The sequence below is a fragment of the Schistocerca cancellata genome, chromosome 4 (assembly GCF_023864275.1).
Source record: "Schistocerca cancellata isolate TAMUIC-IGC-003103 chromosome 4, iqSchCanc2.1, whole genome shotgun sequence".
NCBI lineage: Eukaryota > Metazoa > Arthropoda > Insecta > Orthoptera > Acrididae > Schistocerca > Schistocerca cancellata.
The window spans coordinates 623,995,336-624,018,211 of record NC_064629.1 but is presented as its reverse complement, the minus strand read 5'-3'; the positions used below and the strand labels follow the sequence as shown (position 1 = coordinate 624,018,211).

Here is a 22,876-nt window from a genome sequence, read left to right as displayed (position 1 = left end):
ACGGTGTACATAGAAATGGAGCTAGTTGCTAAGAATAAGTTCAGCCTAATTAAAATCTTCTGCAAAAGGAATTAAACAATTCGTCCAATTTCCCTGGGCACCATTTCCGTTTCGTCGTTCAAACCTTGCATAGTATATTGTATCATAGCTACAGTAATAAAGATGTTTGAATCGCTACACAAACTGCCTCTGGTCCGGGCTAAACCCAAAACTTTTTACGCCATGTTCCTAGCTCAAGTAGGAACAGAGCACCAAGACGGCCCTCGCCCCGCCCCCCTCCCAAAACAGCGATTCTGCTCGCGCCCTTTACATACGTATTTGTTACAGAGCCTGCGTGCTGTAAAGATTACTTTTTATTTTATTTATTTATTTACACTCCAGGAAATGGAAAAAAGAACACATTGACACCGGTGTGTCAGACCCACCATACTTGCTCCGGACACTGCGAGAGGGCTGTACAAGCAATGATCACACGCACGGCACAGCGGACACACCAGGAACCGCGGTGTTGGCCGTCGAATGGCGCTAGCTGCGCAGCGTTTGTGCACCGCCGCCGTCAGTGTCAGCCAGTTTGCCGTGGCATACGGAGCTCCATCGCAGTCTTTAACACTGGAAGCATGCCGCGACAGCGTGGACGTGAACCGTATGTGCAGTTGACGGACTTTGAGCGAGGGCGTATAGTGGGCATGCGGGAGGCCGGGTGGACGTGCCGCCGAATTGCTCAACACGTGGGGCGTGAGGTCTCCACAGTTCATCGATGTTGTCGCCAGTGGTCGGCGGAAGGTGCACGTGCCCGTCGACCTGGGACCGGACCGCAGCGACGCACGGATGCACGCCAAGACCGTAGGATCCTACGCAGTGCCGTAGGGGACCGCACCGCCACTTCCCAGCAAATTAGGGACACTGTTGCTCCTGGGGTATCGGCGAGGACCATTCGCAACCGTCTCCATGAAGCTGGGCTACGGTCCCGCACACCGTTAGGCCGTCTTCCGCTCACGCCCCAACATCGTGCAGCCCGCCTCCAGTGGTGTCGCGACAGGCGTGAATGGAGGGACGAATGGAGGCGTGTCGTCTTCAGCGATGAGAGTCGCTTCTGCCTTGGTGCCAATGATGGTCGTATGCGTGTTTGGCGCCGTGCAGGTGAGCGCCACAATCAGGACTGCATACGACCGAGGCACACAGGGCCAACACCCGGCATCATGGTGTGGGGAGCGATCTCCTACACTGGCCGTACACCACTGGTGATCGTCGAGGGGACACTGAATAGTGCACGGTACATCCAAACCGTCATCGAACCCATCGTTCTACCAATCCTAGACCGGCAATGGAACCTGCTGTTCCAACAGGACAATGCACGTCCGCATGTATCCCGTGCCACCCAACGTGCTCTAGAAGGTGTAAGTCAACTACCCTGGCCAGCAAGATCTCCGGATCTGTCCCCCATTGAGCATGTTTGGGACTGGATGAAGCGTCGTCTCACGCGTTCTGCTCGTCCAGCACGAACGCTGGTCCAACTGAGGCGCCAGGTGGAAATGGCATGGCAAGCCGTTCCACAGGACTACATCCAGCATCTCTACGATCGTCTCCATGGGAGAATAGCAGCCTGCATTGCTGCTAAAGGTGGATATACACTGTACTAGTGCCGACATTGTGCATGCTCTGTTGCCTGTGTCTATGTGCCTGTGGTTCTGTCAGTGCGATCATGTGATGTATCTGACCCCAGGAATGTGTCAATAAAGTTTCCCCTTCCTGGGACAATGAATTCACGGTGTTCTTATTTCAATTTCCAGGAGTGTATTTTTGTATGCAGGGAGGTCAGTAACAGTCTGCAGAGTCCGTTAGGGCGTTGCTCGCTAGGTTGTGCTGAGAAATAATTGTTACGAAAAAAGTCATTACGTCGGGCCGTTCCCGATTTCATTAGAATTGATGAAGTTAACCAGTCAGGCCGTAGCGCGCGAATTCAAGTGGTCCGCCAGATAATACAGTTAGTGACACTTGTTCTCGTACCGTAGATGAAATCATATGGTTTGGTTCGATCCTTACTACCGCCCCACGTCCAATTTTTGTATCGCTCTCTTGTTCGTTTTTAGGAAAACAAACGAAGAAAACTTTTGGCGACACCAGCTATGGCGGACACCTTGAATTTGCTTATGTAACTGCCTGGTTGTCTAACTTCAATGCTAATTAACTCCTAAGCGGCCCAACGTATCGAGTTTCTTTACTTAAGAATTATATCTTACGGGAACCTACTTCGCAAAACCCTTAAAGATTTCTAGGCTGTTTCTGATCACCCTGTGTATGTGTTTTATGTTTCTCCTGTTACTGATGACGATGATAATGTTTGGTTTATGGGGTGCTCAAATGCGCCATCAGCGGGCGTACCAAGTACCAATTTTTACACAGTCCAATCTAGCCATTGTCACCAATGATGATGATGATGAAATGACGAGGACAACACAAACACCCAGTCCCCGGTCAGAGAAAATCCCCAACCCGGCAGGGAATCGAACCTGGGACCCTGTGGTCAAGAGGCAGCATTGCTAGCCACTAGACCACGAGCTGCGTACTTGCCCTGTTGACATTTTCAACATCATAATGTTTATCAAGAATTTGATCTTTTAAATAGGTAACTAACTTAACTAAAGCGAAACTAGCAGGAAGGTGTGGTGTACTGGCTTCTGGCCCCCCCTAGCATGACAGTGGTTCTGATTGGTATGCTTGTACATCGGTTATTAATGTCTAGAACTTAATCTGCTATCGGTTGACGTTTTCAATATCACATTGGTGCCCAAAGCAATAGACTTTGACCTTGGTGTTTCCCCGAGTTGAAGTACTCCCTTGAATCTGTTGCACGTCAAAATCTCACTGCTAAGATGACCTAGGAGATGCAATGGTCCAATCATCATGTACTTGGTATCTGGCCATTCTCAAATGCGCCGGCATCGCGTGTCCTGCCCATGTTGCACTCCGCTATCCTTCTGAGTGCCAGTACAAGATCCGTCGACATAGTAATCAAGTGGTATGGCGAGACGAGCGCTTTCTCCATGAGCAGATAAGAAGGAGGACATTACGGTCTCGGAAAGTCAGTTCGACGTGAGACTTTGCAGCTTAGTGGTATACCTCTAGGGTGTCCACCCACATAAGTTGTAAAGCGCACTAGCCGGAAGATTCTGAGAAAAATAGCTCTAAAGTTTTACGCGCAGCTGTTATACGGGTCACTTTGTATGCTCTGGCAGCACATCGAATTTTCTGCACCCGTAGTGGATTCGCTTATCGTTTGGGCGACTCAGATTCGAAGCTTTAATTGTTTTCATAATTATAACAACAAATATATTTAATGACCTAAAATAATATCAATTAAATGATAAATAATTTTATTTTAGTTATGAAATGACCGTTACAGATAATTGAAATAAAATGTGAATGACTATTATTATTTTCTTTCTAAATAGTTGAATAATTTCAAATACATTTTAATGGAGGTAAATGAACGCTTTAATTACTACTATAACAAAATTCTGGATAGCGTTCATTGATTTAAATTTACTTACAATATCGTCTTTATTGGTCAAGGTCGTATTTCACATACAAACACCAGAACAATTATCATATGAACATTGATAACCAAAAAATATTTTTACGTCTTGCGCAATTTATGAAGGATAACTGTTTACTTAAACAAACTTTTCTTTAGAACGGTCTGTTGGAAAACACACTCCGTTAACATTCATGAAAATATCTCTCTTATCGGAAAGCCTGGGAGCGGTTGGTGCACTATTGACTGTATTTTTATATAGTCTTGACGAGAGATTATTTCTATATTATTTTCAATTAAATAAGCTTAATTTTGTATAAGCGTTATTAGATTTTTTACCTGTCTATAAAATAGACGTCACAAGGTTGAGCAAATGGAGTACATTTTGGGAAAATCACTTTAATAGTACTGTCGGTGATTTCTTGTCATTCGGAAAGATTTCAACATATAGTTCAGGCTCTGCGCGTCCTCCCAAAGAGTCAATAATGAATAGAAACTGTTATATCCCACGAAAGACATTAAACAATCGTTGAGAATGTAAATATAGAGCCCTGTCGTTAGCTTCCCAGGTGTCTAAGTAACATTTTAAGTCATGACCTTTATTTAAAAGTCGATACAATTTTGAAAAATATTTAAAATAAAATAAAATAAACAGTTACTCGACCCTGGGATCAACTGCGTGGCAAGCGAGTCTGCTACAGGCGGGGTCTTTCGCCGTGCTGTCAAAGAGTGTAAACAGACCGGTGTGTGAGCCGCACTTAAAACTTTAGAGCGCTCTTCTTGGAATCTTCTGGCTAGTGCGCTTTACAGCGTTTATGGGTGGAAAACCTTGAGGTATACTACTTGCCTGCAAATTCTCATTCCGAACTGAATGTCCGAGACCGTACGGCCTCCTTGTAAGTCTGATCCAGTTGCTCATGAGTATAAGCATCACAGACACAGAATAATTATCCTCGGCAGTGACAGCTGCGTGGAAAATGGTTTGGGAAGTAGCTGAACAACTGTAACAGATATCACTACAGTTATAAATGCTTCATTAAAATTTAATCGTGTAATGGTTTAATCTCGTATAATGTAGAAACTTTGCTTGGTGCTTGGGTTTATCGGTGGCGCACGGGAAACCGAGGGTTTTTCCTCTGCGAAAGGGAATAGTTCCCTGCTTCTTTTCGTTGTTCCGGCCAAACATTTTTATCTGATGGAAAGCAGGAGACGTTTATGTCGCGAAGAGCATTATGTGGTTTAAGTTACAACGAAACATTTGAACGAAACGTTCTCCCGGAAGGGTTCTTAAATTAAACTGAAAAATGAATCGCGTGAAATAATTTTGTTTGGCGTGCCGTCTGAGGTAATTGCAAGTGCCGAGGGGAATCCCGTGACGGATGGTGCAATTACAGCCAAACAGACTGCGATTAACAACGCCGAATAATACTGCAGCGCTTGCTGCGGCTGCGCACCGGTGCTTTGTTAGGCACGTCCCGCGCGCCTCGCGTACCAGAAAAGGATCTCTCTCTCTCTCTCTCTCTCAAATGCAGGTGGGACGCAACCTGGCGAGCTGTTCACCGAAATCACAGCGCTTCCTAAGAGTCATCGCCGATGGCTGCTCGGGCGGAAAAAATTACGTTGAATCCACTTGCGGATGATTCTGCTTTTTGCCATTATATTGTACCACTGTGTTCCATATAACCTACGACGACAGTTGCATCTTTAGAAGTGACCTATAGGCATACTGAAAAACGTCTATAGCAATGGCATAATGGTATAGTGTTTACTAGATAATGATGCGGCAACCTGTCCAAGGGGTGTCTCAGACGAGTAAAGCGCTCATTGAACAAATTCTGAAGACAAGAAAAAGCTGCATTAGCTAGGAAACTAAAAGGATTTTGGATATTTTATCGTTTTTAACTAAAGGGAACCTACATAAATTGCTCTATTTTAATGGGTATGATTTTACTTTACGGAAAATAACATCCAGAGATATTTTGAGCTATGGACACGTGTGGACTGAAATGAGAACTACTTTGAAGCTGATCACCACTAATGTAACATATGCGGTTAGCACACAAATTGACAGCATCATTCCCATTCTGTTTTTTTCCGATGCCGGATAAGACATTTTCCAGCGGGGAAGAAATTCACATCTCTATTTAAATACTCACCAAATGCTGCCGAGAAAATCTAGTTTCATGGGATTTGTCACAGCGTAAGGACACGTTTCACTATCGAAAAATGGTCACCCGATATTACTCCACGATATGCTGTTCCTTAGAAAACGCAGAAATCATTTTTTTCTTTCGTTTGGTGGTAGTGTACAGGGTGTTCGTGGATGAATGGCCGATATTCGGAGATATGACAGGAACGATCATTGGAAGCAAAACAAATGTAGCAAACAAGGGATCTAAAATGCATATTTGAGGAGCTATAAGCACTTGTCCGTCTTCTATTAAGCAAGTGCTCACAGCTCTTAAAATATGCATTTTAGAGCCTACATTTAACGGATGTTATAGCTTTTTTTGGTCCATACTACATCGTCCCAAAATATGGAAGGCAAAGAGCTTTCAGTGGAAGAGATTTGTTTGACACCATCGAAGATGAAGAAGTGAGCATGTTCGTAAGGTATGAATTTTAGATCCCAGGTTTACTAGGCTTTTCTCCTCAAATGATCATTCCTGTCATATCCCTGAATTTCAATCACTGCTTCTGGGACGCCCTGTATACGCTCACTGATGTGAAAAGTCAAGAACATGGAAGACATGATATAATGTCTATGTAATTTCCAAAACATGCAAAAAACTGGCAGGGGAGTTAATGATTACTATTGGAAAGATCTGTAACGATTGGAATTTGCACCAGAATACATTCTGGTATCATCTTGTAGACTCAGTATCAGATCTCTAGGTTCCTCTTCATGACATATTAAAGACCTTTTTTGTGAATCATTCATAAGACATCAGTTAAATAAATGTCACTCTAGTTCAATCAAACTACCACACTATACCGTGCGAATTCTATATAGCAATACCACTACAAAAACAGTAAGGTTATCTTGCAATACCCCAACTCTTTCGTTCCTTACTTGCCAAATTACTTGCTTCAAACCATGTGCTCCCAACATTAACTCTACACCTCTAGCCTTCCTTTTCAGATCCCATTGCGACCAAGACTGTACGAGGAGTTGGTTATAAAGCCACTAAACATAGTCTTTCTGCTAAGTCACAGCAGAATTTAATGCTGCTTTTGTAATGATTGTTTGGTTGGTGTTCGAGGTGGCGCGTTTTCCTGATGCAAAAAAGGAGATCACGGTTCTTCGGCGTCGCGAAGTTATGTGTGCAAGGCGTAAAAATACGAGTCAAACACTGTTTCACTTGTCATTCAGAAGTAGCGTATCCAGAGTAACTATGAACAGATGTGCTGTCTTCGTGAAGTCGTTCGGGTTCCATGCGGAAATAAATGTGTCGCCATCACTGGCTGAAATATCTAATTCATATGTTAGAGGAACAACGTACAGAGTGAGATGAGATGAAATCACGTATCTTGCTGAAAATTATTGCCTTACATTATTCAACCGCAGACAACAATTATTCAGAACTCTAAGTTCATTCATCTGCCACTATTGCTACCGATAATAGTTCTAGCAGATTTAATAGACGCTGTATATTTTTGTTACGGTAGAGTATAACACCGTGCTCCGCCATAATTATCACAGGAGAACAATAGGATTCTTCTTGAAATGTCGAGATCGGTCAGCTATGAAAGCTTCCTGCTGCGGTGGTCCGTCCTCGGACACGGTTCATTAAATCAGGGGCCCGCTCCCGTCCACAGTAACAGGTTACAGTTGGCCTGCCAGCCAGTAATTTATCGAGCTCCGCCTGGGAAAGTTTCCCTGTGGATGGCGCTGCTACAGAGCCCGCTACTCCAAAAAGCGCTGATGATGGTTCCACAGAATGGGACAGAAACGTTATAGCTTGCGTATGAGATCGCCATACTTCCATAAAGTGATGATGACTCTTTTGATGCAGTGAACTGAGTAAATGAGTCAGTCAAGCTGACTGAAGAACAAATGTAGAAAATCTCAAGAATAGGAACAACCACTGATCAATGTGACTCCATAAACCGTCTTCAAACATCCATGTGTCCAGTTTTAAACAAATATAGACTTACAATCGTTAAATGTTGGAATGGGCAGTTCTTCACGAAAGAATTTCTGTTACGACACACATTGGAAACCCAGCGTTTGTATAGATATTTGTTACTTATAATCAAGAGTTTTTATCTGGATATGCTATGTTGTTCAACCGTTTGAAGGGACTATAGACCTGAACTCGGTGTGAAATAATTTTTCATTACTACTCGAGGAGACTCCTATGGCTACAAAGTGAGTCGTGTTCTTTCAGTGTATCCTATTCTTGGGGTCTCTTTTTACCTAAATCTACGTTAGGTGCAACAAGAGTCCGAAGACCTGTTCATGTCCCTCGAACATGAAGACGTTGCTTTCGCATACAGTTCCACTTTCGTGTGTGAGAATGGATGAAATATGAAGAGTACACAGTAATAAATCAGAAACAGGCCTCAAAGATGTACGGCGAGATGAATGAAATAGTAGATTCTTGTCAGAGAAAAGAATTTCGGAAAATTAATGTGAAGAGCAGAAAATTTCACAGATGAAATCAGCTATCAGATGCACTCCGGACACACTCCGGAAAGTATGCTGAAATACCATTGTGCGATGGTGGTATTCAGGTTATTCCAGTGAAGGGAGTGGAATTTCCCATCTCTGTGATCAGTTAAGTGCGTTTAATGCTAGCCATTGGTTGGATCGAAGCTTAAAAGTCGCAGCTTGAGATACATCATAACACTGATGAGTTACAAAGTGTAACAAAAGGAATGTGGATTTGTTTTTGAAGAATATCAATTCATTATCGTCCTCGAGCAAATACAGCTAGACGATCTTTCCTCTAGCTAACACTCCGTATGAATGTGCGTCAGAAAGTACCTGTACCATAGTGAGCCAAAAACCATCTACAGAAAGTGGTAGACAGTATAATATCTACGTACTTGTCTTCAACAAAACTGCCGCAGAGCATGTGGACAGTTATTGAGTTTCCCTCTAACAACAAGATGTGCGATACCATACTTCCACAGGGACTGAGTGAAGGAAAGTCTGAGATTGGAGCATCCGATAGGAACTTCGGTTCTTTTCTCACTTACGAGTAGTGAATTAGTGTTGAACCCTCCATCCAACCTGTTTGTATCTAGAGAAAGTAAATCACGCATTATATTGTGCAGTCAAAGACTGCAGTTACGAAGTGAGCGTCAACTAACACAGTAAAAGTTCGCAAGTAAAACCACAAGATCCAGATCCAACGATCTTTCAGGAGTATGCTGTTCCTAACGGTGGTTCTTCCCTTCTTATGGAGAGTAATGCTTATGCTAGCAGCCAAGAAGAAATCACTCAAATATTCTGACCCTGTGTCATATTGCTCGTATCTGGAGCTATCTTTTCAGACATACTGCAGCTAAGAGAGTGTCATCAACGCGTACTTGGTGGTTGTTGGCGGCAGTATAAACGTTCTGCAGTTAACCACAGATGTAAGTTCTCTAAATACTGTGAGAAGTATTTCGCGAAAATAACGTCGTCTTCCCTCTAGAGTTTCCCATGTAAGCCCCCGAAACATAGCAATTACATTAGCGAGCTGAATGAATCCATCGAGTACACTGGTAATAAACCATGCCGCACATTTCTGAATGGCTTTGGTAATCCCCCGAAACATAACAGTAACATTAGCGAGATGAATGAATCCATCGAGTCTACTGGTAATAAATCATACCGCACATTCTGCATGGCTTTGGTAACTACTTAAGTCCGACCTGGTGGGAATTGTATTGTATTGTATGGAACTGGGGACCTAGAAACGACGGAGAGGCTTCGTCCCGGTCGTAGCCGTCAGGGGTTCAGTGGTTCACAACCCCGCAACAGGCTACAGCAGTCCACTCACCCACCGCCGCCCCACACCGAACCCAGTGTTATTGTGCGGTTCGGCCCCCAGTTCCCCCTCCGGGGAACGTCTCAAAAAAAAAAAAAAAAATCCAAATGAGATAAACTCCAATGTTTGCGTGGTAAAGTAATTATGGTGTACGCGTAAGTGGAGTGTTTGGGCAGCAATTGCCGACGTATTGTAACTGAGGCGGAATAAGGAGAACCAGCCTGCATTCGCCGAGGCAGATGGAAAACCGTCTTAAGCACCATCCACAGACTGGCCGGCACACTGGACCTCGACACCAATCCTCCGGACGGATTCGTGCCGGGGACCGGCACGCCTTCCCTCCCGGAAAGCAGTGCGTTAGACCACACGGCTGTCCGGGTGGGTTGGTGGGGATTACAAACACTCGAGCAGTACACAAGAACGGGTCGCGCAAGTGCTCTATACGCAGTCTCCTCTGGAGACGCGCTACACTTTCCTAAAACTCTTCCAATAAACCGGAGTCTATCTAACAGTGAAAGGCTTATGAATTACGTGTGGACTCTTCGCCAGCCACCATTCTGCGCTAGGAAAACACTTTCTTTCTATAAACTTGCGCGCTCGTGAGAGATATAAGAGGGAAGTTGACCATTCTGTAGGTGTGTAACGACCCTGAAGTCACCTCTAGGGGGAAAGCTTGTTACTTACTCGCCGCAAGCCGTTATCCTGCGGGACAAGATCGCCAGAATGTTTAACGGGCTCGTGTAAGGAAAAGTTGGCATCCTGAGTCGCGGAATCAAGACGAAGAGAACTGCCCAGGCACATATAATTTAAATTTCGATTAGGGATGCATTGTCGATGGCGATACATAGCAACAGACCAGAACTGATACCACGTAACTTCCAGTTTCTTATACATACACTGAGCTGACAAAACTGTATGCCCTTATACAATGGCGGTAGTATCGCTTACACAAGGTGTAAAATGGCAGTGCACTGGCGGAGCTGTCATTTGTACTCAGTTGATTCATGTGAAAAGATTTCCGACGTGATTACGGCCACACGACGGGAATTAACAGACTTTGAACACGGAAAAGTAGTTGGGGCTGGACGCATGGGACGTTCCATTTCGGAAATCGTTAGGGAATCCAGTATTTTGAGATTCACAGTGTCACAAATCTATCGAGAATATCAAATTTGAAGCGTTACCTCTCACCACGGGCAACGCAGTGGCTGACGGCCTTCACTTAACGACCGGTAACTGCAGCGTTTGCGTAGAACTGTCAGTGATAACAGACAAGCAGCACTGAGGGAAATGGCAGCAGAAATTAATGGCGGATGTACGACGAACGCATCCGTTAGGGCAGCAGGGTGAATTCTGGCAGCAGACGATCGACGCGAGTGCCTTTGCTAACAACACGACATCGTTAGCAATGTTTCCCCTGTACTCATAAGCATATCGGTTGGAAACTAGACGACAGCAAACCCGTGGCCTGGTCAAGAGAGTCCCGATTTCAGTTAGTAAGCACTGATGATAGGGTTCGAGTGCGACGCAGACCACACAAAAGCATGAACCCAAGTTGTCAACAAGGGACTGTGCAAACTGTTTGTAGCTCCATAATGGTGTGGGCTGTGTTTATACTGAATGGACTGGGTCCTCTGGTACAAGTGACGAAATGGTTATGTTCGACCACTAGGAGACCATCTGCAGCCATTCATGAATTTCATGTTCCCAAACATGAATGGCTGCAATTGTTCGCGACTGGTTTGAAGAACATTCTGAATAATCCGAGCGAATAATTTGGCTACACAGATCGCTCGACGTCAGTCTCATCGAACATATTTGGGACGTAATCGAGAGGTCAGTTCGTGCACATTATCCTTCACCGGCTACACTATCCCAATTATGGGCCACTATAGAGGCAGCATGGCTCAGTACTTCGCAGGGGACTTCCAACAAATTGTTGAGTCCATTCCGCACCGAGTTGCTGCATTACGCCGGGAAAGTTGAGGTCCAACACGATATTGGGAGGTATCCCATGACTTTTGCCACATTAGTGTAAGTCATGTTTATAACAGCACAACCTTGCTGACACCCCGTTGCTTTAGTAGATACCGCTCAATCCTTCTGAATTGTATTTTAGGATTCGTGTAAAAGAGCCATATTTCGATGGTTTAAGTAAGTTAAATTCATCATCCCATGTTTTGTTACCATGGACTGAGAAACTGTAAACCTAAAAATTATAAGGGAATATTATATTTCATGGGGGACTTCCTCAGATGTGTAATTCCAAAACCGTATCAGGTAATGATAATTGAGCTGTGGTGCAACACTGATTTCAATTAATCTATTATTTTAAAATGCAACTTCAATTCAACTAATACTGGAGGACAGAACGTCATACTTCATACAGGTAGCTACAGTCCAAACGCATCAGCTGAATTAATATTGCGAAAATATTAACCATCACATTAAAGTCTTCACTACTTCGGAAATATTACAGCCTCACATAATATAAGACCAGCTTTGAAATCAGCATAAAACTTATTTTGAGATGATGGATTTTACACATAAATACGCAGTTGTTTTAAATGTCCTAAATACTACGTTCATTTTATTTTGTTATTATGGCAGATCCATTTGTGGAAAAAATATCAGAATTAAGTATCGTTGCTCCCTCAGTATTTTAAAACACAAAGGAAAATCTCTTTTAAGTTAAAACTAACACAAATTAACATATTAACTGAATATTCCTTCGGTACTTGACAGAAAATTGTAATAATACACTCCTGGAAATGGAAAAAAGAACACATTGACACCGGTGTGTCAGACCCACCATACTTGCTCCGGACACTGCGAGAGGGCTGTACAAGCAATGATCACAGGCACGGCACAGCGGACACACCAGGAACCGCGGTGTTGGCCGTCGATTGGCGCTAGCTGCGCAGCATTTGTGCACCGCCGCCGTCAGTGTCAGCCAGTTTGCCGTGGCATACGGAGCTCCATCGCAGTCTTTAACACTGGTAGCATGCCGCGACAGCGTGGACGTGAACCGTATGTGCAGTTGACGGACTTTGAGCGAGGGCGTATAGTGGGCATGCGGAAGGCCGGGTGGACGTACCGCCGAATTGCTCAACACGTGGGGCGTGAGGTCTCCACAGTACATCGATGTTGTCGCCAGTGGTCGGCGGAAGGTGCACGTGCCCGTCGACCTGGGACCGGACCGCAGCGACGTACGGATGCACGCCAAGACCGTAGGATCCTACGCAGTGCCGTAGGGGACCGCACCGCCACTTCCCAGCAAATTAGGGACACTGTTGCTCCTGGGGTATCGGCGAGGACCATTCGCAACCGTCTCCATGAAGCTGGGCTACGGTCCCGCACACCCTTAGGCCGTCTTCCGCTCACGCTCCAACATCGTGCAGCCCGCCTCCAGTGGTGTCGCGACAGGCGTGAATGGAGGGACGAATGGAGACGTGTCGTCTTCAGCGATGAGAGTCGCTTCTGCCTTGGTGCCAATGATGGTCGTATGCGTGTTTGGCGCCGTGCAGGTGAGCGCTACAATCAGGACTGCATACGAGCGAGGCACACAGGGCCAACACCCGGCATCATGATGTGGGGAGCGATCTCCTACACTGGCCGTACACCACTGGTGATCGTCGAGGGGACACTGAATAGTGCGCGGTACATCCAAACCGTCCTCGAACCCATCGTTCTACCATTCCTAGACCGGCAAGGGAACTTGCTGTTCCAACAGGACAATGCACGTCCGCATGTATCCCGTGCCACCCAACGTGCTCTAGAAGGTGTAAGTCAACTACCCTGGCCAGCAAGATCTCCGGATCTGTCCCCCATTGAGCATGTTTGGGACTGGATGAAGCGTCGTCTCACGCGGTCTGCACGTCCAGCACGAACGCTGGTCCAACTGAGGCGCCAGGTGGAAATGGCATGGCAAGCCGTTCCACAGGACTACATCCAGCATCTCTACGATCGTCTCCATGGGAGAATAGCAGCCTGCATTGCTGCGAAAGGTGGATATACACTGTACTAGTGCCGACATTGTGCATGCTCTGTTGCCTGTGTCTATGTGCCTGTGGTTCTGTAAGTGTGATCATGTGATGTATCTGACCCCAGGAATGTGTCAATAAAGTTTCCCCTTCCTGGGACAATGAATTCACGGTGTTCTTATTTCAATTTCCAGGAGTGTATTAAAAACGAAAATCATGCAGAGTATTAGGAAGTATTTTACTTTTTAATATTAATAAATTAAAACGGCGCTGCCATTCAGGCAGCGTAATTCCTCTACGAAGTATATATTTTGTATTTCGCTTTTGTGACCTGATGTTCCTTAAACTCGTGGGGGGAGGCATGTCTATAAATGGATTTTAGAGAGACGCCAAAAGACAAGAAATGAACTGGAGCTGGGCAGATCATGTGGACCTACTATACAACTTTTCTTCCCAAAGTAGGTTGGCAGTGTCAGTAAAGCATGGCCAATGGTTGTTGCTACAGTGAAGTTGTATTGTCAAGTCTGTCTACGAAAAAAACTGTTGCGGTATGAATACATGGTCCTGACTTATTGATGTTTACGTGGAATTTAGCGCTAGTCCAAGTGAACCCTTGGACCAGACTCCTGGAATAGACTGCAGCCAATTTAATTCTTCATATGTTACTGATGAAATCCGTAAGTCGGATTTGTGGCATCAGTGAATTAATTTTGTATCGACCCCAAGCCAATCAAAGTCACACTCGAGGAATCGTCTATTAGCTCAAACTGATGTATCGTCTGGCAGTGGCAAGATGCGACAACAAAATTTCAGCGCGCTGGAAGAGAGAGGAGACCGGCATCAAAATTGGTGAGCGGGGCAGTGGGGGGGTAGTGTGATGAGTGCCGGGTGAGTCTTCTTGACGATTTTTTCCAGAGACTTCATGTTGAGACTTCGTCTCAAGTCTTTGTGCTCAAGCTATGGTCTGAACTTGCCCCTGTTGCTCGTGTGATACTGTGATGACAGCAACCTACTCCCTGTTGTTCTGATTCCAATTCCAGTCGTTGCTGGATTTCATGCAAGTGTTCTCACGACCGTTTGACTTTCTTTTTTATTCTGAGACTAATGTTCCGTCTCTCCCCTGAGCCTGCTTTTGTAATCTGGTTCAGATACTTATCCGAATTTTGATCCTGTGGCCAATGGGTCATCCTTATGGCAACTGTCATCTAGTTCGTATGCGATTCCTTAGATGTCCCATCTGTAATCCGGCGGCGTACAGAACTCCATCCCCGTCGAAGAACCGACCCCTGGTAACACAACTACCTGAGGCGAACACGCCGGTTGTATAGCCCTCGCCCGTGGACGGCGGAGTTAATCTTCTCGGCCTGCGCAAAGGGTACAGGCCAAACAATCAACGACAGCTGAAAATCATCCACGAGACACTACACGCTCACAGAAAGGAAGGGCAAAACAGCAGCATAAGACACTATCCGCCTAAGCTCATTACCCGGCGACACCAATTCTGCACTGCCGATAGCCGGTTCAAGGCTTTGGCGAAAATCAGCTGATAAACCAGTTTTTCAGAGAACTCATTTGTGCCATTTCTGCCCAGTCTAAGAGCCCTGATGCACTAAATTTCATTATGTTTATTTTTTATTTTGTTTTAATAAATAGTTTTGACATTAAAATCTGCGTTCACCTCTCAGTCAATCCGATGTTTTGCTCACTCGTAGCGAAGACGTGGCTTCCGGTTCCATTAATTGTTATCAAGCCTAGCACCCAAGAAACAAAAAATAAATTAATTTCTCCCTACAGACCCACTAACAATTCAGTGTCCTCATGTTAGCGTTCGATGCGGGCTCGATGTTATACAAGTTACAATACTTTTTGCGGCCAAAGCACGGCTCAGTATCACACAAGTTAAACATTTTTTGTGCCTAGCGTTGCTGTCTTCTTGTAGGCAACTGCATCATCTTTAAAACAGCCTCATGGAGCATAGGGTGATATCCACTAGTTCATTTATAGTACATACTGTAGAAAGTAACGGGCCTATCACACTTTCTTAGGCTGCTCCTGAAACAGCCTTTACATCTGTCGATTCTGTTGCGTAGGGAAAAAAATCAGATTGAAGCATGGGAAGAGTAGGAAGTTGGCCGCCATAGTGTTGTGCGCCATGGTGACGTACGTGGTAAGTTGAATCTCTATCGTGAGACACAAAACACCTAATTTCTACCTCGTATTCATATTCTGCGCTCAACAATACCACCTGAGGTCTACTATTCATGGACTTCATGTTCCCACACATTTCACTGGGCGTCAATTGTTCGTGGCTGGTTTGAAGAACATTGTGGACGGTTCGAGTGAATAATTTGGCCACACAGATCGCCCGACATGAATCCCATCGATCAGTTATAGGACATGACTGAGAGGTCACTTCGTGCCCAAATCCTGCACCGCTAACACTTTAGCAACTATGGACGCCAATAGAGGCAGCATGGCTCAATATTTTTGCAGGGGACTTCAAAGGAATTGTTGAGTCCATACCACATCAAGTTGCAGCACTACCTGGGCAAAAGGTCGTCGGATACGATATTAGGAATTATCCAATGACTCTTGCCACCTCAGTGTACACGTCTCGTTAACTGTCTCGCACCACATCGTTTCGATAATAGAATGATTCAACTTATCTGCGGGATATCTAGCTAACTAATTAAGCAAATGAAAGAATCATGAACAGGAACAGTAAAGTACTAAACTCGAATTTTCTGACACAATGGTGTTACCAAGTCCAATCATTATACACTATTGGCCGTTAAAATTGCTACACCACAAAGAAGACGTGCTATAGACGTGAAATTTAACCGACAGGAAGAAGATGCTGTGATACGCAAATGATTAGCTTTTTAGAACATTCACACAAGGTTGGCGCCGGTGGCGACACCTAAAAGTGCTGACATGAGGAAAGTTTCCAACCGATTTCTCATACACAAACAGCAGTTGACCGGCGTTGCCTGGTGAAACGTTGTTGTGATGCCTCGTGTAAGGAGGAGAAACGCATACCATCACGTTTCCGACTTTGATGTAGCCTATCACGATTGCGGTTTATCGTATCGCGACATTGCTGCTCGTGTTGGTCGAGATCCAATGACTGTGGGCAGAATATGGAATCGTTGGGTTCAGGACGGTAATACGGAACGCCGTGCTGGATCCTAACGGCCTCGTATCATTAGCAGTCGAGATGATAGGCATCTTATCCGAATGCCTGTAACTGATCGTGCAGCGACGTCTCGATCCCTGAGTCAACAAATGGGGACGTTTGCAAGACAACAACCATCTGCACCAACAGTTCGACGACGTTTGCATCATCATGGACTATCAACTCGGAGACCATGGTTGCGGTTACCCTTGACGCTGCATCACAAACAGGAGCGCCTACGATGGTGTACTCAACGACGAACCTGGGTGCACGAATGGCAAAACGTCATTTTTTCGGATGAATCCAGGCTCTGTTTACAGCTCAAGATGGACGCATCCGTGTTTGGCGACATCGTGGTGAACGCACATGGAAATCGTGTATTCGTCATCGCCATACTGGCGTATCACCCGGCGTGATGGTGTGGGGTGCCATTGGATACACGTCACGGTCACCTCTTGTTCGCATTGACGGCACAGTGGACGTTACATTTCAGATGTGTTACGATCCGTGGCTCTACCCTCCATTCGATCCCTGCGAAACCCTACATTTCAGCAGGATAATGCACGACTGCAAGTTGCAGGTCCTGTACGGGCCTTTCTGGATACAGAAAAATGTTCGACTACTGCCCTGGCCAGCAGTCTCCAGATCTCTCACCAATTGAAAATTTCTGGTCAACGGTGGCCGAGCAACTGGCTCGTCACAATACGCCAGTCACTACTCTTGATGAACTGTGGTATCATGTTGAAGCTGCATGGGCAGCTATACCTGTAAACGCCATCCAAGCTCTGTTTGACTCAATGCCCAGGCGTATCAAGGCCGTTATTACGGCCAGAGGTGGTTGTTCTGGGTACTGATTTCTCATGATCTATGCACCCAAATTGCGTGAAAATGTGATCACATGTCAGTTCAGGTATAATATATTTGTTCAATGAATACTCGTTTATCATCTGCATTTCTTCTTGGAGTAGTAATTTTAATGGCCAGTAGTGAAGCTTATGGTAATGACTTCATCGTTTGGAGACGAAACGTTATGTTCAAAAACATTCGTTAGACCATAAGTAATGCCCTTAAAACCAAAACACTTTCGGGATGTTAGTTGCTTAATAGTAGGATGCACTATCGAATGTTAGTATTTCAGGTGTTGTGTGTATAACAGCTCACACGTGGTGATGTGTTCGACAGGGCGCTGGGTGGTGCCGTGCGACGCCTGCGAGTCGCGCACCTCCTGCGTATGGAGCGAGGCGCGCTGGCTGCCCTACGGCTGCGTGCACCGCCGACTCGCGCTGCCGCAGCTCCGGCGCTGTCTCCACAACAAGAAGGTGCGTAAACCTCTGTCAAACTGCATTAACACTATTATGAGCTATTTGCTTTTCTCCGAATGATCCAGGGGTCGTGTGATTCCGGGTCTTCAGCCTTGTCGATGTTCCCATTTCACGCATAATATTTCTGAGAGCGACCCAGTCGACTTCTTCAGGTTCTACGAGTTGTGTTGTTGCCGCGCGCGATTAGCCAGCGGTCTAGGGCGCTGTGCGGCTGGGCCCGGCGGAGGTTCGAGTCCTCCCTCGGTCATGGGTTTGTGTGTTTGTCCTTAGGATAATTTAGGTTAAGTAGTGTGTAAGCTTAGGGACAGATGACCCTAGCAGTTAAGTCCCATACGATTTCACACACATTTGAACATTTGAGTTGTGTTGTTACGTGTACACCCTGCCTGGAACCCAGCCAGACTTTGAACAACTGTTGCTCTCGCGCCGCTATTTATTGCTGAGACCTTCTCACGACGCCCACTACGCCCATTGATATGGAGATGGTATCTGTTCTTCCGGACATGTCCGAAAGAACAGATACCATCGGTGACCATGCAAGCTCTTTTAGAATGAAATAATAATTAAATGAAGACCCTAAGCTGTCGACAGGCGTTGATATACATCAACGGGGACAGTTGAAGATGTGTGCCCCGAGCGGAACTCGAACCCGGGATCTCCTGCTTACATGGCAGACACTCTATCCATCCGATCCACCGAAGGCACAGAGAATAGTGCGACTGCAGGGATTTATCCCTTGCATTCTCCCCGTGAGACTCACATTCCCAACTTAATGTCCATACACTACATTCGTATTGCCCCTGCCCATTACACTCATTACTCGCGGCAGACAATCTTACTGAGTCGCCGGCCGCTGTGGCCGAGAGGTTCTAGGCGCTTCAGATCGGAACCGCGCTGCTGCTACAGTCGCAGGTTCGAATCCTGCCTCGCGGATGGATGTGTGTGATGTTCTTAGGTTAGTTAGGTTTAAGTAGTTCTAAGTCTAGGGGACTGATGACCTCACATGTCAAGTCCCATAGTGTTTAGAGCCATTTGAACCATTTGAAAAGTCTTACCGAGTCCCGTAAGAGTTCGGGCAAGAACAGAAGAATAAGGTCAATGGCCGGTTAGCCTTAACTATAAGAAGATGGTATATGTTCATTCGGACATGTCCGAAAGAACAGATACCATCTTCATATAGTTAAGACTAACCGGCCATTGACCTTCTTCATCTGTGCTGGATGCACACGCATTGCCCGAACTCTGACGGGACTTGGTAAGATTCCCTGCCGCGAGTGATGAGTGTCATGGGCAGGGGCACTACGAATGTAGTGTGTGAACATTAAGTTGGGAAAGTAGGTCTCACGGGGAGCGTGCAAGGGATAAATCCCTGAAGTCGCACTGTGCGCTGTGCCCTAGGTGGCTCAGATGGATAAAGCGTCTGTCATGTAACCAGATTATCCCGGGTTCGAGCGCTGGCCAGGACACACATTTTCAGCTGTCACCGTTAATGTATATCAACGCCTGTCGGCAGCTTAAGGTCTTCACTTAATTATCATTTCACGACTTCTGATGTTCTTTTGTTTTACATTACTGTCGCTGATGTTTATTGAAACACACATAGCCCCACCTTTTCCAGTTCTGCTGGATGATGGCCGGCGACATGTTAATGAACTGGGTGCATCAGTCCAAGCTTCGTTCATATTGAAACCTCTGTCTCTGTTAATTAGCTTTTCCAACATCTTTAGTTCGACAGACGCTTAAATATGCTTTACCAGTAACTTGGCGCTTGTACCACAATACTGATCTCACCGAAATTCGTATCGTAATTATGTTCTAGGCAGTGCTCAACGACAGCTGATTGGCTTAGTCCATTGGTGGCCAGGATTTCGGCTTTCGGACCATGCCCATGCCCGAGTGCCAAAGCGCTCAGCCTTGTTTCACATTTCCCTCACCGTGGAGGGGAAGAGTGGAAAACATCAAACACGCCGCGTTTAAATGTTCAAATGGTTCAAATGGCTCTGAGCACTATGGGACTTAACATCTTAGGTCATCAGTCCCCTAGACCGTAGAACTACTTAAAACTAACTAACCTAAGGACATCACACACATCCGTGCCCGAGGCAGGATGCGAACCTGCGGCCGTAGCAGTTTAAATATCAGTACAGTCGTACCTCATATGACTTGATTTTATATTTCACATTTCTCAAACAACACAGATCACAAGCAGGACAAGTTTTCAGTATTAATTAATAATTTTGGCGCGCTGAAGACGTAATATAATTTTTATCTGGTTCAAATTGTCGGAGTACAGAGAGATGCAGACAATTCCACAGAGTTTAGGACTCAAGTGGCCACGTAAACGTGACTTATTTAGTTTCATAATGTCCTTCTACATCTGCATCTACATCCATACTCCGCAAGCCACCTGGCGGTGTGTGGTGGAGGTTACTCTGAGTATCTCTGTCGGTTCTACCGTCTATTCCAGTCTCGTATTGTTTGTGAAAAGAAAGATTGTCGGTATGCCTCTGTGTGGGCTCTAACCTCTCTGATTTTGTCCTCATGGTCTCTTCGCGAGATATACGTAGGAGTGAGCAATATACTGCTTAACTCCTCGGTGAAGATATGTTCTCGAAACTTCAACAAAAGTCCGTACCGAGCTACTGAGTGTCTCTCCTGCAGAGTCTTCCACTGGAGTTTATCTATCATCTCTGTAGCGCTTTCACGATTACTAAATGATCCTGTAACGAAGCGCGCTGCTCTCCGCTGTATCTCCTCTATCTCTTCTATCAAACCTATCTGGTACGGATCACACACTGGTGAGCAGTATTCAAGCAGTGGGCGAACAAGTGTACTGTAACCTACATCCTTTGTTTTCGGATTGCATTTCCTTAGGATTATTCCAATGAATCTCAGTCTGGCATCTGCTTTACCGACGATCAACTTTATATGATCATTCCATTTTAAATCACTCCTAATGCCTACTCCCAGATAATTTATGGAATTAACTGCTTCGAGTTGCTGACCTACTATATTGTAGCTAAATGGTAAAGGATGTTTCTTTCTATGTATTCGCAGCACATTACATTTGTCAACATTGAGATTCAATTGCCATGCCATGCACCATCCGTCAATTCGTGGCTGACCCTCCTGCATTTCAGTACAATTTTCCATTGTTACAGCCTCTCGATATACTACAGCATCATCCACAAAAAGCCTCAGTGAACTTTCCATGTTATCCACAATGCCATTTATATATATTGTCAATAGCAACGGTCCTACGACACTCCCCTGCGGCACACCTGAAATCACTCTTACTTCGGAAGACTTCTCTCCATTGAGAATGACATGCTGCGTTCTGTTATGTAGGAACTCTTCAATCCAATCATACAATTGGTCTGATAGTCCATATGCTCTTACTTTGTTCATTAAACGACTGTGGGGAACTGTATCGAATGCCTTGCGGAAGTCAAGATACACGGCATCTATCTGGGAACCCATGTCTATGGCTCTCTGAGACTCGTGGACGAATAGAGCGATCTGGGTTTCACACGATGTCGATCGAAATATTGTAGCAGTACGGCAACTTCATTATGAAGATTTGGAAAATCTACCTGTGAAAAGCAATGTAGACATTCTGGACAGTTTTGACGTAAAAGGATTTTTAATTAAAACTGGAATTACCTATGAGGTCAGTCAGTTACATCTGCACAAGCCCAGGGGCGCTTTCAATTGAAACGGTAAACTGTCTCAAAAACAGCTCGGACACAGGTGTTAAATTGAAAGCGTCCTCAAAACCTTTACGAAACTATCGCTGTAATTCTTGGAAGTCCACGATTAATTGTTCAAACCTCGCACTTTCTTTAACGCCAGTGTGCTTAGGAAACTGTATTGTCTTTGTCAGAATGTGTCCCTTCCACAACGCGATGATCTTTTTAAATCAATCTCTATCAAATCAGAAAGAAGTTAACTTGCAATGACTTACTTAGGGTAGAGTGCAGTCAAGTCTACTTAAAATACGAAGTCTGCAATCCAGTCGGGATGTTCTAATTTTCGTTTTCCTTCATAAATTCAACAATAGCGAGATTTAAATCGAAAAATCGTTCCAGACATGCCGTTTGTGACGTAACCACCGCACTATGCAGTAATACGTGAAGTCTCTATACCCTTTTCGTTCATTTCCGTTGAAAACTGTTGCAACTGAAAGTGGAATAATGAATGCAACTTCAGGAATTTTACTATTTGTACCAATTTTTTCGAACGATATATACCTGCAAATTTCTTGATGTACAGAATGATGAATCTCGTCTGTCGATCACAAACTTTTTACTCTTTCATTATCATCTAAAGGCTTAAATTCTTTCTGCGTGGTACTATAATGATGTTTCCTAGCAAATAAGCAGTACCCGTCACTTATGTGAATTGAAATTTCTCATCCCTGTCTTCTGTTAATCCCATTCATTTTAAAGGACTGTGACGATAGATCGTTAGACTGCCTCTTTTTGTGCAAACAGCCACTGGACATGTGAATGTCCTTTCTACATCTACATCTACATCCATACTCCGCAAGCCACCTGACGGTGTGTGTCGGAGGGAACCTTGAGTACCTCTATCGGCTATCCCTTCTATTCCAGTCTCGTATTGTGCGTGGAAAGAAGGATTGTCGGAATGATTCTGTGTGGGCTCTAATCACTCTGATTTTATCCTCATGGTCTCTTCGCTAGATATACGTAGGAGGGAGCAATATACTGCTTGACTCTTCGGTGAAGGTATGTTCTCGAAACTTTAACAAAAGCCCGTACCGAGCTACTGAGTGTCTCTCCTGCAGAGTCTTCCACTGGAGTTTATCTATCTTCTCCGTAATGCTTTCGCGATTACTAAATGATCCTGTAACGAAGCGC

General features: G+C 45.1%; 1 protein-coding gene across 1 annotated transcript in view; it reads left to right on the top strand.

Annotated features, from left to right (window-relative positions):
- The first annotated feature begins 519 nt into the window (after positions 1–519).
- Positions 520–22,876, top strand: part of LOC126184352 (cadherin-like and PC-esterase domain-containing protein 1) — a 144,384-nt gene continuing 122,027 nt past the window's right edge. The window contains exons 1-2 of the mRNA XM_049926731.1: positions 520–643; positions 17,857–17,993. Coding sequence (XP_049782688.1) covers positions 520–643; positions 17,857–17,993 — 261 coding nt within the window. The remainder of the gene's footprint in view (positions 644–17,856; positions 17,994–22,876) is intronic.